At 36.8% G+C, this 15,213-nt stretch overlaps 3 protein-coding genes across 6 annotated transcripts; all 3 read right to left on the reverse strand.

Moving 5' to 3' along the window:
- Positions 1–1,263: 1,263 nt before the first annotated feature.
- Positions 1,264–1,701, reverse strand: LOC126619745 (S-protein homolog 5-like). The gene has a single exon (XM_050288159.1). The coding sequence runs from the start codon at positions 1,699–1,701 to the stop codon at positions 1,264–1,266; it is 438 nt and encodes a 145-aa protein (XP_050144116.1).
- A 2,341-nt stretch (positions 1,702–4,042) lies between these two features.
- On the reverse strand, positions 4,043–8,643 carry LOC126620027 (calcineurin B-like protein 1). Of its 4 annotated transcripts, none has more exons than XM_050288487.1 (10): positions 8,543–8,643; positions 8,371–8,465; positions 7,569–7,721; positions 6,843–6,925; positions 6,383–6,442; positions 5,817–5,925; positions 5,641–5,693; positions 4,875–4,955; positions 4,507–4,619; positions 4,043–4,411 (listed from the first exon to the last, which is right to left on the reverse strand). In XM_050288487.1, the coding sequence occupies exons 3-10, from the start codon at positions 7,645–7,647 to the stop codon at positions 4,348–4,350; spliced, it is 642 nt and encodes a 213-aa protein (XP_050144444.1). In that variant the 5' UTR covers positions 7,648–7,721; positions 8,371–8,465; positions 8,543–8,643; the 3' UTR covers positions 4,043–4,347. The 4 variants fall into 4 exon arrangements, with proteins under 4 accessions (XP_050144444.1, XP_050144443.1, XP_050144442.1 ...); XM_050288486.1 differs by having other exon boundaries at positions 8,367–8,465; XM_050288485.1 differs by having other exon boundaries at positions 8,371–8,607.
- Positions 7,674–10,209, reverse strand: LOC126619746 (uncharacterized). The gene is made up of 4 exons (XM_050288160.1): positions 9,631–10,209; positions 8,934–8,993; positions 8,367–8,465; positions 7,674–7,721 (listed from the first exon to the last, which is right to left on the reverse strand). Exons 1-4 carry the CDS (start codon positions 10,207–10,209, stop codon positions 7,674–7,676), a joined length of 786 nt encoding a protein of 261 aa, XP_050144117.1.
- Positions 10,210–15,213: the final 5,004 nt, after the last annotated feature.

Consider the following 15,213-nt stretch of genomic DNA (forward strand, 5'->3'; position numbering starts at 1 on the left):
GGCAAATGATTTCGAATTGAATTGAATTTTTGCAAGGATAATCTATGAGTTGAGATTACAAAAATAGACGGTTATTGAAGTTTGATATAGAGTGAACCCCATATCTAATTTCTATTTTCTAACCGCTTAAAGCCTTTATTAATTATCTAAGCGCCTAAGTAGTAATCGGAGCGTCCGGCCAAAAGCCTTCTCATGTGTATGCATGGGTTCTCATGTCCTCAATCGCATCGCACCTCCAAATGCACAATTCGTTTTCAACTAATTAAAAGTAAAAGAGTAACCCTTACCCTCCCCTGTAAACAGATATGTAAAATTAACATTCACACGTGCATTTGTAATCAAGAAAACCTCAAATTAACTCAAATAAGCTGAACAAAAAAATAACTTCAATCATCGTAAAAAAGATATGTTGTTGGATATATGTCAACAATCTGTGATAATTTATATATGCTAATAAATAATAAATGCAATAAGAATTAACAGAATATAAACTAGAATACGAACTATAAAAACAGACAACTTGAAGATCGAGGCTTGCGTGCCGTAATGTCCTTGAAACAGAAATTTTGTCCCTACTCTGTGCTTGTAGTTCTACGGACGTCTGCTTCACCAGGATTCAACGATCAAGTTAAAATTCCAGCACCGAAAAAATTTAACTTCTGGCGAATTTAGTGTGGTTCTCTCAGTAAGAAGGTTTAGGAATGTAGAGGATGAAGTTGATTATTTCCGTATTCTAAATGCCATGTAGATGAATGTATATATAGCAAATGGATGCCTGTTTGCAACATGTATGAGAGTGGGGTGTGACTGTTGGGAGACACTTCATAGGGGTGCTTTGCTTTGTGTTCAGAAAGAACTCTCATACTTCATCTGAAATGATGAGTCTTTTCATAAAAAATAATTAAATAATTAAATTCGAATTTAATTAAAAATAATTAATTAAATCCCAAGGCCCATCTTTTGATAATTAATTATATATTAATTACCAATTAATTAATACACCCCAAAGCCCAACCCCAAGGGTGAGCCCAATTTTACTCTCCAGACCTATTACTCCAATCATTTTCTATAAATGACAAAGCCTTATAAAGTGATAAAAACTTTTGGGAATGACCAATGTAGGACAAAGAAATTTCTACTCAAACTACTCAAATTTCCAGCACATGTGACCACCCAGAATATCACATAAGACGAGATTTATTAAATTAAGGACTCGAACTCGTCATCAACGAATGAGAAAAACACTAAGTACGTAGTTTTCATTTAGGTCCAATTGTAGAGGTTTTCCCAAACGTCGTTCTTTATGCTGTAAGAAAAGAAGCCTTCTTCTGCAACCCGCCACTGGCAATGATGCATGCAACGTTCTTGATCCCTCTTGGCGTCGTATATGTCATGGGAGGTTTGGATCCATTTTCCCTCAGGATTTTTCCACTGAAAGTAGCAATAGAAAAGGGTTGTGTCCAGAGCGTTATTCTCGAATTTGAAGCTGTAAATCTTGCCATATTCGAGTACATGGTTTTGCAGATCGTCGTCCCCGGACTTGCAATGAACTTCGATTTTAGCCTTCGAAGGGTCCATAACGTTTTGTATCTCGAGAAGGACCTCCCCGGCCAGCCATGCCGAGACCGGACGTGAAGATTGGCCCAGTGTGAGTACCACCACGGCAAAAAGAACGAACATAATACGGCTACTCGCAACCATTGTGTGACCAAACCTAATCGTAAATGCTTCCCGTAGAGTGATGATTCTTGTTCATGTTATATGTTATATATGTACACACACATATACGGACTACTCCTTTCCTTTTGGTTGGACATTAACATACCATGTATGCTATAGATTGAATCGGGAACATTAATCGGTCAATTCAGATTTTATGTGTGCAGATTCAAATTTGTCACCCAAAAGTTATTACTTATTACCATGTAAAATTCTGACAAATTTGGGAAAATATATCCGACTGATTCATCCCTTTTGTTAGCATTCCATCCATATGCATCATGGCATGCTTGTTAAACTTTTAAGGTAGGCAATCAAGATTTACTGATTTGTCAATTTGGAGAGTATGAGATATTTTGGGTTTTTCAATCTGTTTGTGTTAATATTTAACATTGGGCTTTATGATAAGGTGGCCCAAGGATTCCAAAGTAAATGGAGAATTGCCTGAAGTCTAGTCGAAAGGCCTGAAGCAAGTTGAAGTCATTTCAGACAAAGGCTTAGGCCATGTGCCTATGAGTGAAGTGACAGGTAACAGAGACCAACTCACCACCAGCCAAAAGCACATTTTCGAGGGCATGACAAGTAATTAAGTAATGACTCATTGCCCTCCGAAAGCCATCGGCCAAAAGCAAAGCTCAAGGGGTCAGGCCAAATTGTCTATAAAAGAAGAAAGAGACATCAGAGACAAAGACACTCAAACAACCAATCAAAAGACATACAAACTCTGCTCTCAAGTCAGTTCGTACCCTGAAAGTTGAAACTTGTTTAGATTCAGTCCTTTTAGCTATAGTTCATTTAGAAAAGCCATCTTCTGTCCAGTATAAAAGCTCTGCTACCTTCCCTTAGTGTTGTAGTATCAATTCCCTTGTGTCAAACCTAGTTACCTACCATCCTTTTTAGCATACAACCTCTGTAAACTCAAAAAGAGGTGGTTGCAAGAAGTTCAACCTCGCCTGACAAGGTTAAATCTTGCCCAAGTCTCTTTGTTTGTACTTTTATTTATTAGATCTGTTGCTTAAATGTACCTTCCATCATGTATTCAAGTCATTATCAACTGTTTTCTACTTAAGAGTCTCATTTGTATCCAAATCTAGTTAAGTTAATCAACTCGTTTTCCTTAAAAGCAAACTGTGATCGAGGAAGTGGTTGAAAGGGTCTTGAACTCCCTTCGTTTCAAACATACAAGATTATGAACTAAAAGTCCTTGTTTACAAGAAAAGAAAAAGAACTTAATACAGACTTAACCCATCTATGACAATCCTTTGATAACAAGAAGTTTAAGAAACTTGGGGCGCAAGTAATCAACTTAATTCACTTCTATTCGACAGTCTGTTATGTAAAGATAATAGTGGCACGCCTAAATCCTTGTTAGTTTTGATTGCAAGCCTCAATGCCTACACCAAAGGTCCTACAAAGACACCTTTCAAACTAACTAGCGACTCTTTTTGCAGTACAACAAACAGCAAGAGCCCACCCAACTACCATCCAAGGGGCCACCTCCTTGGGGAGTTGTGCAAGGGAAATCTTGCCCCAACACAACCGTTAAATCTTTTGTCAAAAACATAAAAACAATAGAATTTCTTGTAGCCGTTCCTCTCATTTAGTTTTAGGCTTATTTTTTGCTACACCATCTGGAACTTGATTTCTATCCCATTTTACCTTTTAAAACTCAAAAGTCGTCAGCTTACTCCCCGAAACTTGATTTTGATCTCACTTTGCCTCTTAAAACTCAAAAGTCGTCAGCTTACTTCCCGAAACTCGATTTTGATCTCACTTTGCCTCTTAAAACTCAAAAGTCGTCAACTTACTTCCCGAAACTCGATTTTGATCTCACTTTACCTCTTAAAACTCAAAAGTCGTCAGCTTACTCCTTGAGAACACAAAAAATAACGAAATCAATGGAACTTTGGTAAGATTGCTGGAGATGGAGCGAGAAGAGATGAATGTAAAGACAACAACTAGATCCACGGCAGCCATCAGTTGGCTTTAATCTGGCTCTAATTATGCCACATACGTAAATGAACTATTATGTAATGGAGTAGATAAAACCAAGCCAAACCGAACTGAATATTGAGTTTCAAAGAGTTAAGCGACAACTTTTGAGTTTTATGGGACAAAATGAGATCTACATCAAGTTCTGGAGAGCAAAGTGACTACTTTTAAGTTCTAAGGAGCAAAATGGCAACTTTTAAGTTTTAGGTGGCAAAGTAAGATTGAAATCAAGTTCTAGGGAGCACAGCTAAAAATAAGCCTTGGTTTTTCAATCATCATCCTTCTGTAAGCCCCAGAACACTTGATGCTTTTATGGTGGAGCTAACAGGTGTTCTGAAAAGACTTCTCAGAAATTCCAGGAGGCCGATAAACAAACTTGTAAAACGTCTTTTCGGACACAAAACAAAGAAACACAACCTACAAATTTACAGTAAAAAACATTAATCAATCACAAAGAAACTACCACTGAGGTGACTTTCCTTATGCCCGAACGCAGATAGCAGCTCTCTCCCCTTTCATCAACATACCGATTTCATTCCCTTTTTTTTTTTTTCTTCTTCTGAACACTAGTCGATTAGTAAATATAAAAACTACAAGGAACTAAATTAAACACTATCCTTTCTAAGCTATTGCCTCTCATGTAGCGATCTCATCAACCTCGGAATTAAATACAAAACTTGGAAATGTGGTAGTAATATCCCTGCATTCAGTCAAGAATAGAAAGATTTCAAAACTTGTGAAATTTTTACGAAACACTGACTTCTATGCATGAGATAGAAAAAAGCCGTTCCATACCGAAGATAGGGGAGGGTCATGATCTTTAACAATGATGGATTCTTTGAGACAAATTTATTCCATTCATACTTGTCTATCTTCCCGTCTTGATTTACGTCAGCTTCCAAGAAAGTCTGTCCACAAACATGAGAATCTAATAAATTTGTGATGCCAAATGGAAAAATTGGAAGAAAAAACATTGACGACTCTAAAAGGATGACTCTAAAATGTGTTTACTGTGAATCTCCACAAAATGCACCGAAATTGGTGTATAATATTTAGCAGATAAACAATCTGGAAGGCTTTGATGAGTTTCAAAAGACAAATGTATACACTTCTGTGTCACCTGAGGTGGTCAGGCATTTCATCAATGACAAATGACAACATACCTTATCAAGAATTATCTCAATGGTCTCATCAGCCAGCTTCATTTCAGATTCACAAAGAAGTGCAATTAACATTTGTTTGACCTGCCAAAACCAAAAACAATGAAGATGCATACAAGGAGGTTTAATACTATCGTAGGTGAATAGATTGCATTACCGTAGTGGAAAAGTGTTATAAAGGGAAAACACGTGAAAAGAAAAATTACAAAGACACACTCAAAAACTTTAAAAGATCCGAAAATCTATACAGGAGGAAATTTAGCACATTTGCGTATATTCATACGGAGTATCAGAATATGGAAGTGAAGTGATACAAATTATAATATATGCTCAAACATTTCCAGTGTATTATTCTCTTTTGGCTCAGAGCTTTTTGCTCATATTCTCAGAGCTACAAAAAGAAAGAAAAAAAATCAAAGAGTTTACAAGCTGCTGAAAATTTTGCCATCCATTTTGTGAGAATTCTAACAAATTATCTGTCAATATCCTCATCCTTCTTCTGGTGTTTAATAAGATTAGCTTAATATAGTTTAATTTTCTAACCCATGCGTGCTGCTCAATCACCCCTGCAATAGTGTAATGTGTTGTAGTTTCACTCAATGAATGACAGAAAGATACTGGTTAGTCCCACTTCCTATGGGAACACAATTTTTAACCAGCCCTGCAATTCTGATTGTTTTATATCCTAACCCACTTCGGCATACCCAGATGAAGCATACAACGTAAAGAAAGAGTAAAAAAAAAACGACGAAGGAGAACACCAATATACCTCTTGGCGCTCAATAAAGCCCGTGCTATCCAAATCATAAAGCTTGAATGAAACTGCAACACAACATAAAAATGCAAACTTTAGAATATAGTACAGGCATTAGAGGTTCTGTGGTAAATAAAGGAACTCTGTTCTTTGAAATACATTTAAGATATCTATGTGTTCATTCAACTTACAGTCAATCTTGTCTTCTAGCGAGGCATTGGGATGGAAAACATTGAGTGATCTCACAAAGTCGGTGAAGTCAATCACACCCTTCCGTTTAACATCAAACATATCAAATATCTGCATATAGAGTTGGTTCAAGAACAAAAGTCAAAACTTGAACCAAAACAGAAATTTAGAGAGGAAAATAGTTAGATTCACCAGGTCATATTATGATTCAGTGAAATAAAGGAATTGAATACCTCCAATTACTCTAAATTTAAATTACATCTAGTTATTAATTTAGGCGGATGAAATTCATTAAACAACTGATGCACCTGCATAAAGTTAATTTGTTCACCACAATACAGAATGTGGACAAATAGATTGAGCACAAGTCAACAACCTATGCATAGCTGAAAGTTAAATTACTACCAGTCATCTAATGCATGAACTGTTAAAAAGTACACAAGTTTCGAGAAATTAGTTTTATATGTTTCTGGAATATACTTAACAGCATGATTTCTATGTTTATACATACAGCATAATCTGCACACAATAAAAAACTACACTAATAATTAAAACTATAGATACATACTCGATTTGCAAAGAGATTTTCTGTCTTTCTATTCTTGAAAATGGCTAGCTGAAATTCTTCCTGCATATTCACCAAGAACACTCAAATGTCACATTTCCTAACAGATATTTGCACATAAAGTTTGTAGTATTACGTTAGTAAATAAATGTTTATCAAAAACTTTTGACCAGACAGTATAAATAAATACAAATATTTTTATGTGTAAATATGTGTAGTCTTAATTCTAAACTGATTTTAAATATATATATATTTGGAACCAAACTGTAAAAGCGAACCATCCTGTTACAACATGTAATACACTGACCAATACAGTTTAACACCGTTGAAACTTTCAATTGTAAAATGTACTGTAATACGAACATTAGAAATCCAAGTCCTTTTCACTTTAATCAAAACTTGAAGTTCTACAATAAAGAAGGCTGGGAGAGAATTAGCATGATGGTTGCAAGCAGGTACATACCTTGTTTATCAACCCATCATCAATCACAGAACTGCTGATACTCTTATATAACTCAAAGAGTGCTTCAACTTCACTAACAGTAACTGGGGAACAAAACGAAAGCATTAAATTGGTTTGAGAATGAAAGAGTAAGTTTGTGCATGTGCTAGAGAGAGAAAAGATGAAATAATCAGTTTAATTATATTATTACGTCAAAATACAGCAGCAAAACAAATATTGTAGTCAAATGCCTTGATTATCTTTTGAGGCCATAACCAATTAATTGAGGTAGAATATAAAGGTTCATGTCACATCCCAGTCCGCATAGTAAGATATTGTCTGCTTTGGGCCACGCCCTCATGGATTTGTTCGTAGGCTTCCACCCAAAATGCGTCTTACTATAGGGAGGTGGGCATGTACATATAAACCTGCTCTACCCTGGGCGATGTGGGATCTTACAGTTCACATACGAAACAAAGCCTAATGCCAACAATTGAAACTCAGGAAGTAACATGAGATCAAGTGGTCTTATATTTTAGACACAAAAGATAAATATAATTGCTGAGAGAAACGAAACAAGTAGAAGAACCTATAAAATAAAAAGTCAAAGATTAATAAACTGTGTACAGGGCCTTCATTGACAACCAAAAGATTACAACAAACTACGGGGTGTAAACACATAGTCATCATCGTTCAAAAGGAGAATGCAAAAAACACTAATAAAACAGAGAACATTGAACAACTTACAAGCCGTTTGCGAAGCAAGACTCACGGGATCCTCGTGTCCAGGAAACTGCCGCCTTGCCTTAGAACTAAAGCAACCCATTTAGAGTATCTACCAACACCAAACGTTCAGCTCACCCTCCCCTCCCCTCCCCAGGCCTTATGCCTCCTTTGAACCTAAAAATGGGAGCCAACAGAACAGCACATTAGTGAACAAGGCAAAGGAGTCTTAGCACCACTAGAATATATCACCAAACCAATCTGGTATAACCCATGGTAAATAAGATAATCCCATAATTATCTTGATTTGTAGGTGTAATTAGTAAAAAGCTATTGCATAAATGCACAAGGAGTTATTAGAACCATCTTTCAACTTGTTCAAAGAAAAAAACATAGTCTAACATGAACTCAATCGATACAGCCGTTCAATACCTTTTGAAACAAATTAATTTTTAAATGTTTGCCAAATTGATTAGAGAGAAAATAATAGAAAGTTTAGAATTGTTTTTGCATGCAAAGTTTCATCAATGTAAAGCTCCATTTTTTTCTTAAATTCCTAAAAGCTAAATAAATAAATCATTTATCCATTTTCTTTTGCAAATATCGACCCAATGAAATAGTTGGATTAAAAACATAAACAAAAACGATTTTCCCAGCAACCAAACAAATAATTTCGAGAAAAATATGAATAGAGAAACCCAAATCACAAAACCCCCCAAAATCTCAGAAAAACCAGAAATAAATCGAACCCACAAAATTTTGAGCAAAAAGAAGGAAACTTTATAGCACAGTAAAAAGGGAAAGAAGGTAAAAACGACTTACCGACCAAGAATTTGGCCGGAAAAGCTTGGCTGCCAATTGTGGAGAGGGAAAAGGTAACGATACAGATTCGGAGAGGCAACGAACTGGAATGGGGTCTACCTGAAAGGAGAGATGGGTTATTTCGGAAGAAAAATAATAGGTAAATCGGACGGCTGAGGTTCAGTTTGATCACGAACTTCTCGAGAAATTCACGCTGATTTGTCTAAATAAATGCTTCTTCCGAAAGCCAACAAAGAAAACAAATAGTAGGAGTAGGGGGAGGAGGAAGAGAGGAGTGCTTGCACGCGGGGTCAATGCGCGTGATGGGATTTTTGATTTTCAAAGAAAGGGATATTCTTCTTGGTGGAAATGAAAGGGACGTGAATTATGAGTTAGGCCTTGAAGAATTTATCAAAGACGAATTTAAATTATATTATTGTTAATTTATTATGAGATTAAATTTATTTTTCTCTTATTTAGTATAAATAATATCATTTGTTCAAAAAAATAATTTATGAGTTAGGCCTTGAAGAAGTACGATATTCATTAAAGATTGAAATACGTACAAATCGAGGATAAGGTGCTTACATTTAGCCTCAATAAAAACTTTCCCGGGACTTTCAACCCAATCAAGGGAAAAAGAGTGTCCTGCACCAAATTAACTACTAATACTATCTTTCAATAATAAATCAGAAATTACATCAAGAGACTCTTCGAATCAAGAGACTGGGTGATCAATAGTTAAACTAAACCTTGCAAGGCGATAAGCCACCTTATTCGTCCCTCTTCGACCAAATGTAACTTTCCATTGCCTAAACTATTGCAGAAGCTTCCTTGTATCCTCAAACAGGTGCTTGTAATGACCACTATACGCTGTACCTGCATTCTAAATTGCTGAAGTCACTAGCAACGCATCCTCTTCCACCTGGACCTATTCCGTGACCCATCTGCTCAAGAATAACGCTGCTGCTCGTGCAGCAGTAGCCTCAACGTGAAGTGCAGATCTTACACCTTTCACCCTGCCCACCTGATTCGCCATAAAACCTCTCGTCGAGTCTCTAACTACCAGTCCAAAACCTCTAATTGACCCATTTTCATCCCATGTTGCATCAAAATTTCACTTTATCCACCCAGAAGCTGGAGTCTACCAATGAAGTATTCGTACCAAGGAGTGTTGAGGTACATCATCATTCCATTTTTTAAATTCGACCAGCCACGTTCATGCTTTGATTTGGGTATCCAATGGAGATACATCAACACCATTCCAAAGAAAGTCATTACGTACCTTCCAAATACTCCAAACTAGAACAAGGAGCAGCTCAAAGCTTTCCTTAGATACTTTATGTGCCATTTGCTCCAGCCACTCGCCAAACCCCTCATCACTTCCATTAAACGACCGAAGTCCTAACGGACTTCCAAACCATACAGATGCCGCTCTAGGACACGTTAATAATGCATGTTCTATTGTCTCTTCTTCTTGATCACAAAATCCACAAGTAGCCTTTGTAAGTATGCGTCTATTCTTCAAATTCACTTTGGAAGGCAACTCATTCATATACCCATGCCATACACAAATTTTCACTCTTCCGGGAACTTTGGCTTGCCATAAAGCTTTCCAAAGAAACTTTGTGCTCACATTAACCATCGATCTCGTGGGCTCATCACCACCTATTCCTTGGCATGGTCTTGCCAAAAAATACGCACTCTTAGTTGTGAACAACCTCTTTGGTTCTTTTGCCCAAATCAAAGAATCAGCGGGATGGAATAAACTCAAAGGGATGCTCAAAATCAAATCAGCTTCTTCCTTCAAAAACCATCTACGCACTAAATTCAAGTTCCACCCGACTCCATCATCCTCCACCATCAAAGATCTCACCGTAAGAAATGGGTGCACCTCATTGGTAGGGGGCTAAGGACTTAATAAACATGCTCCTGTGGTAGCCAACTATCCCCCCCAAATATGAATTCGTAAACCATCCCCTACTCTCCATCTCGCACCTCAAAAAATAATTATTCGAGATGCCACCACACTATGCCAGCAGTAGGAAGAATTAGGTTTGACAGGAGTCTGCAAGAACTCTGTGGTAGGATAATACCGGGCTTTGAAAATTCGTGCAATAAGAGAATTTGGCTGCTGTAATAGTCGCCACCCTTGCTTCGAAAGCAAAGCAAGATTGAAAGCATATAAATCCTTAAATCCCAATCCCAATCCACTTTCACTTTTTGGTTTACACAACTGCTGCCATTTCACCCAATGTATTCTACGTTTACCTGCTTCATTTCCCTACCAAAATTGTGCCACCATTTGGTTTAGCTCATCACAGAAAGATTTTGGTAGCAAGAATCTCTGAATCGTATACAATGGTATTACATGTGCCACCGTCTTTATCAAAATTTCCTTACCCGCACTGCTAAGTAAAGATCCACGTCAACCATTCAACTTTTTCCACAACCGATCTTTAATATAAGCAAATGTATCTTTCTTAGACCTACCAATAAACACTGGTAGCCTGAGATATCGGTCATGGTACTCTACACGCTCCATCCCTAGGTAATCGGCTAATAATTGGGCAACCATTTCCGTGAGATTCCGACTAAACGCAACACTACTTTTTGACAGGTTAACCTGTTTGCCCAGAGGCACGTTCATAAGTACTTAATAATTCCTTCAACTGCAAATACTCCTGAATAGAACTCCTGGCAAATATAAAATTATCGTCCGTAAATAGTAAAAGATGAACACTTGGGGCCTTTTTACAAACTTGAACCCCCTGAATTCGACCTTATGCTTCCCACGAATCAAATAACGTCGATAAACCTTCTGCACATAAAACAAATAAGAACAGTGACAATGGATTGCCTTGGCGAATTCCCCGCTTCGGATAGACTAGCCCCATAGGCTCCCCATTTAGTTTGAATGAATAAGACACTATCGAAACACACATTATTATCCAGTGTATCCATTTATCCGTAAAACCCAATCTTTTCATAATTTTCTCCAAGAAACTCCATTCAATGTGATCATAGGCCTTACTGATATCAAATTTCAGCACCATCACCTCGTTCCACCCATTATTCTTCCTATGCATGTAGTGTGCAATCCTCGAGGCTACCATACAATTATTAGATATTAACCTTCCCGGTATAAAGGCACTTTGCGAGGGTGAAATAATTTCCGGAAGAATGACTTTCAATCTATTAGTAAGAACCTTGGAGCAAATCTTATAAATCACATTACAAAGACTAATTGGCCAAAGTTGAGTCATTTATGTGGTATCAATAATCTTTGGAATCAAAGTGACATGGGTATAATTGATCTTCCTAAGCATATGACCCAATGAAAGAACATGTCTTACCCTATCACACACATCTTGGCCGATAGTCTCCTAATGCTTCTGATAGAAACTTGGTGACATACCGTCATGTCCTGGAGCTTTAGTCGGATGCATTTGAAACAACGCATCTTTAATTTCCTCATTCGAAACCTGCCGTATAAGCTCTTGATTCATCTATGCCGACACTTTAGGAGTCACAACCCTCAATATGTCTGACACATCCATCCATCGCACCCTCGGAGTCAAACAGCTTCGAAAAATAATCCATGATCACCGCTTCCATACCCCTATTATCTTCATGCCACACCCCTGCCTCATTAAATAACCCCGGCAAAGTATTCCTTCGTTGTCTTTGAGTAGCCTTCAGGTGAATTTTTTTTGTGTTTTGATCCCCAAGCTTTAACCAATTTTCTTTTGACCTCTGCCTCTAGAACGCTTATTCATGTGCCCACAAGGATTGCAACCGGGTATTTAATTCATGTCGTTGGGCTATAGTTGTTTCAGTAAAAGGTCTTCTGAATAATGCATTCAACTTATCCTCCATTTCAGAAATTTCTCCCAGAATTAAACGCTTCGTTGATTTGGCCCAATTAGCCAACTGTATTCGTGCCACCTTAATCTTCTCCGTGACTCGAAACATTGGGGAGACATGAAACTCTATCGCCCTCCCTTGTTGTACCGCAGCTCCACAACCTTTTTCCACTGACCACACTTCCTCGTACCGAAAAGTTTTCTTGAATCTAACGTTATTTTTTTGCATCCATTATAACAATATAGGTATATGGTCTGACAAATTTTCCTTCAAATGAGAAACTCGAAACCCAAAGAACATATCCATCCAATTTTGCGTCGCTACAACCCTGTCTAATCTTACTTTAATTCCCCCACACCTGGTAGTGACCCAAGTAAATTTATTTTTCACATAACGCAAATCTTGTAACTGGCAGCTAGTAATGGCATTTCAAACATCCATTTGACGTTCACTACGTATATCACCACCTTCCTGCTTGATTTATGACTTTTTACTAAATGATTTATGACTTCTTCTTTTTTCCCATAAAGATAATTATGGGCAAAGGAGTCACTTAGCACCACTAGAATATATCACCAAACCAATCTGGAATAACAAATGGTAAATAAGATAATCCCATAAATTATCTTGATTAGTAGGTGCAATTAATAAAAAGCTATTGCATAAATGCACAATTGGATGGTGCATCATTATCTTTATGGAAAATAAAAAGTCATAAATTTAAAATTAGTCATAAATCTTTATGGAAAATAATATTTGTATTCTATATTTATACTTAAAAAACAAGAAAAATAAAAGAAGTAGAATTTAGCTGTAATTACCTAAATGATATATGGTTTTTTTTTCCATAAAGATTTAGGACTAATTTTAGACTTTTGCTTTTTTCCTTTCTTTAATTTAGAAAAGAAAAACGAGTTCACATCTTGTGATCCTATAATTGAATTTATCCTATTTTAATATAGGAAAATTTATGTTAAAATAGTATAAGGAGTGGCCCTTTACCATAGTGGTGGAAAGGTGTTAAGCCCTTACATGACAGTGTGGGTTCAAACCCTGCTAGTGGCTAATATAACATCTAATATGACAAAATCTATCGTTTGACAAAAAAAGAAAAAAAAAATCCATTCTACAAATAAAACACTTTGGTCAAGTGGATTATCTCTAGAATAATTTTTCCAACTTCATCCTACGGATAACACATCTTAGCCAACTAGATGACGATCTATTGCACGAGATCTCTCCCCATGACCGGCCTTATACTCTATAAATATCTCATTTCCCCACCAAATTTTAGCAAGCTTCTGACTTAAGCATAAGAGATCTATTGGTCAAACCCCCCTGAACTATTGGCCAAACCCCCTCCTTGGGCGCATGGCTTTGGTTTTTTTTTTTTTTATCAACAACAATAACAAAGCCTTTTTTCACTAGGCGGGGTCGACTGTATGAATCCTATAACACCATTGTGCTCGGTCATATGCCACGTCTTCCGTTAGACCCAAGTAAATTTCATTGAAAGAGAAAACTAGTACAAGGTAAGGACAACTAAAAAAGAGAGTCCAAAATAGCCAAGTAAAAGTCCAACTCCATAAAAGAAAATTACAATGAAATGGGCCCTAAGTGGGCAACCTATAACAACATGCAAATACAGAACCTAGACATGAAAATGTAAAGCGTCAACCTCCATCAAAACACCCGCACCACTACCTCAGATCCGTCACCACCACCTAGAAAAAGGACTAAAGAATAAAAAAGATGAACGGAAAATGGGGGTAGGCAAGCTACCAGTTGCTGAGAGCACTCCCATAATCTTACCAAATAGTGTAGAAGGCACTTTGAATTCTACGAGCAACAATGGTAAATGGTTAAAGATTCACGGTGAGGAGCGGTATTTGGAGAGGAACAAGGCATATAAAATAGATCTAATATAAACTCAGAGCAAACTGAGATTAAGCTCAAAGCAACATGAGACACAAAATGCTCAGAGCAAAAACAACCAAAAGCTAAGTGCATAAAAAGATAATCCAAATCGCCAACCATGTGGTTTGGAGAAGGAAAAATCGCCTGGGGGGGGGGAGCTAAGTCGGAGGAAAAGGTGGAAACCAAAAATAGGGAAAGATTGGGAGCTAAGGAGGTAACTGAGGGTGGAAGAAAGGGAAAAGGGGAGGAGGGCAAGGTGGGGTGGGCACTGGGTTGCTGCCGACCCTAAGCTAGAGTAAGGGGCCGACGGCTAGGAGGCTTTTAGAAATTTAGGGTTTTTGGGAAAGAGAGGACACATAGTCATAAGCAGAGAGAGAAAAACACACTACTGGTGGAATCAAGTAAGCAATTAAACAAAGTTGATCTTTAATTAAATATGTTTATTTATTTTGTAGGTACAAATTCATCAAGATCGAAAACGACGAATTTTGGCTAAAACACTAATCATTCTCTCTATGTCTCCTCAAGTAATTCAAATTGAAAACCTAACTAGAGGTTTCTAAGTTTATCTTTTAACCATGAGAACAAGCTCTCCAAACCTAAACATTAACATTATGTTGGATGGGGGAAATAAACTTGAAATTTTGACAAAAGTGAGAATTTATAAATTGATATACATCAATTCCCATGTTTGGATTCATAAATATAGAAATTTAGAATTTTTGCGTGGAAACAAATTGGAATTTGGGACCTTAAATTCCCAAATTTAAATTGCATGTAAATAAATGTCATTCTCAAATTTTTAAGAGTTAGAGTTTAAAAAAAAAAAAATCCGTATTCAAATTCTATTGTTTTTTTAGGTTAACCAAACAAGAAAATTCGCAGATTTTAGAAAATGAAATTCCGTCATTTTTCTATTTCTACCATTTCGAAATTCTTTAGTAATCTTAAATTTCCTTATCCAAACACAATGTAAACCATCAAACTAATATCTAGCCAAAACTCAAGTAGGAATTTTGAGAGCTGTTCTAATTGGCTCCATATCACAGCAAAAAACTTGTTGAAACTCATGAACATAAATTAA

Source organism: Malus sylvestris, chromosome 4, assembly GCF_916048215.2.
Source record: "Malus sylvestris chromosome 4, drMalSylv7.2, whole genome shotgun sequence".
Taxonomy (NCBI): Eukaryota; Viridiplantae; Streptophyta; class Magnoliopsida; order Rosales; family Rosaceae; genus Malus; species Malus sylvestris.

Coding starts and splice junctions, on each gene's coding strand:
- LOC126619745 (XM_050288159.1), bottom strand. CDS start 1,701: ATGGTTGCGAGTAGCCGTATTATGTTCGTTCTTTTTGCCGTGGTGGTA.
- LOC126620027 (XM_050288487.1), bottom strand. CDS start 7,647: ATGGGTTGCTTTAGTTCTAAGGCAAGGCGGCAGTTTCCTGGACACGAG. Junction 4,956..5,640: donor GCTTTATTGAGCGCCAAGAG/GTATATTGGTGT, acceptor TGGTTTTGGCAG/GTCAAACAAATGTTAATTGC. Junction 4,620..4,874: donor TTGAGATAATTCTTGATAAG/GTATGTTGTCAT, acceptor GTTTGTGGACAG/ACTTTCTTGGAAGCTGACGT.
- LOC126619746 (XM_050288160.1), bottom strand. CDS start 10,209: ATGGTGGAGGATGATGGAGTCGGGTGGAACTTGAATTTAGTGCGTAGA. Junction 8,994..9,630: donor TAGTTTGGAGTATTTGGAAG/GTACGTAATGAC, acceptor AATTTGGTGCAG/GACACTCTTTTTCCCTTGAT. Junction 7,722..8,366: donor TCCGGCCAAATTCTTGGTCG/GTAAGTCGTTTT, acceptor TCCCATTTTTAG/GTTCAAAGGAGGCATAAGGC.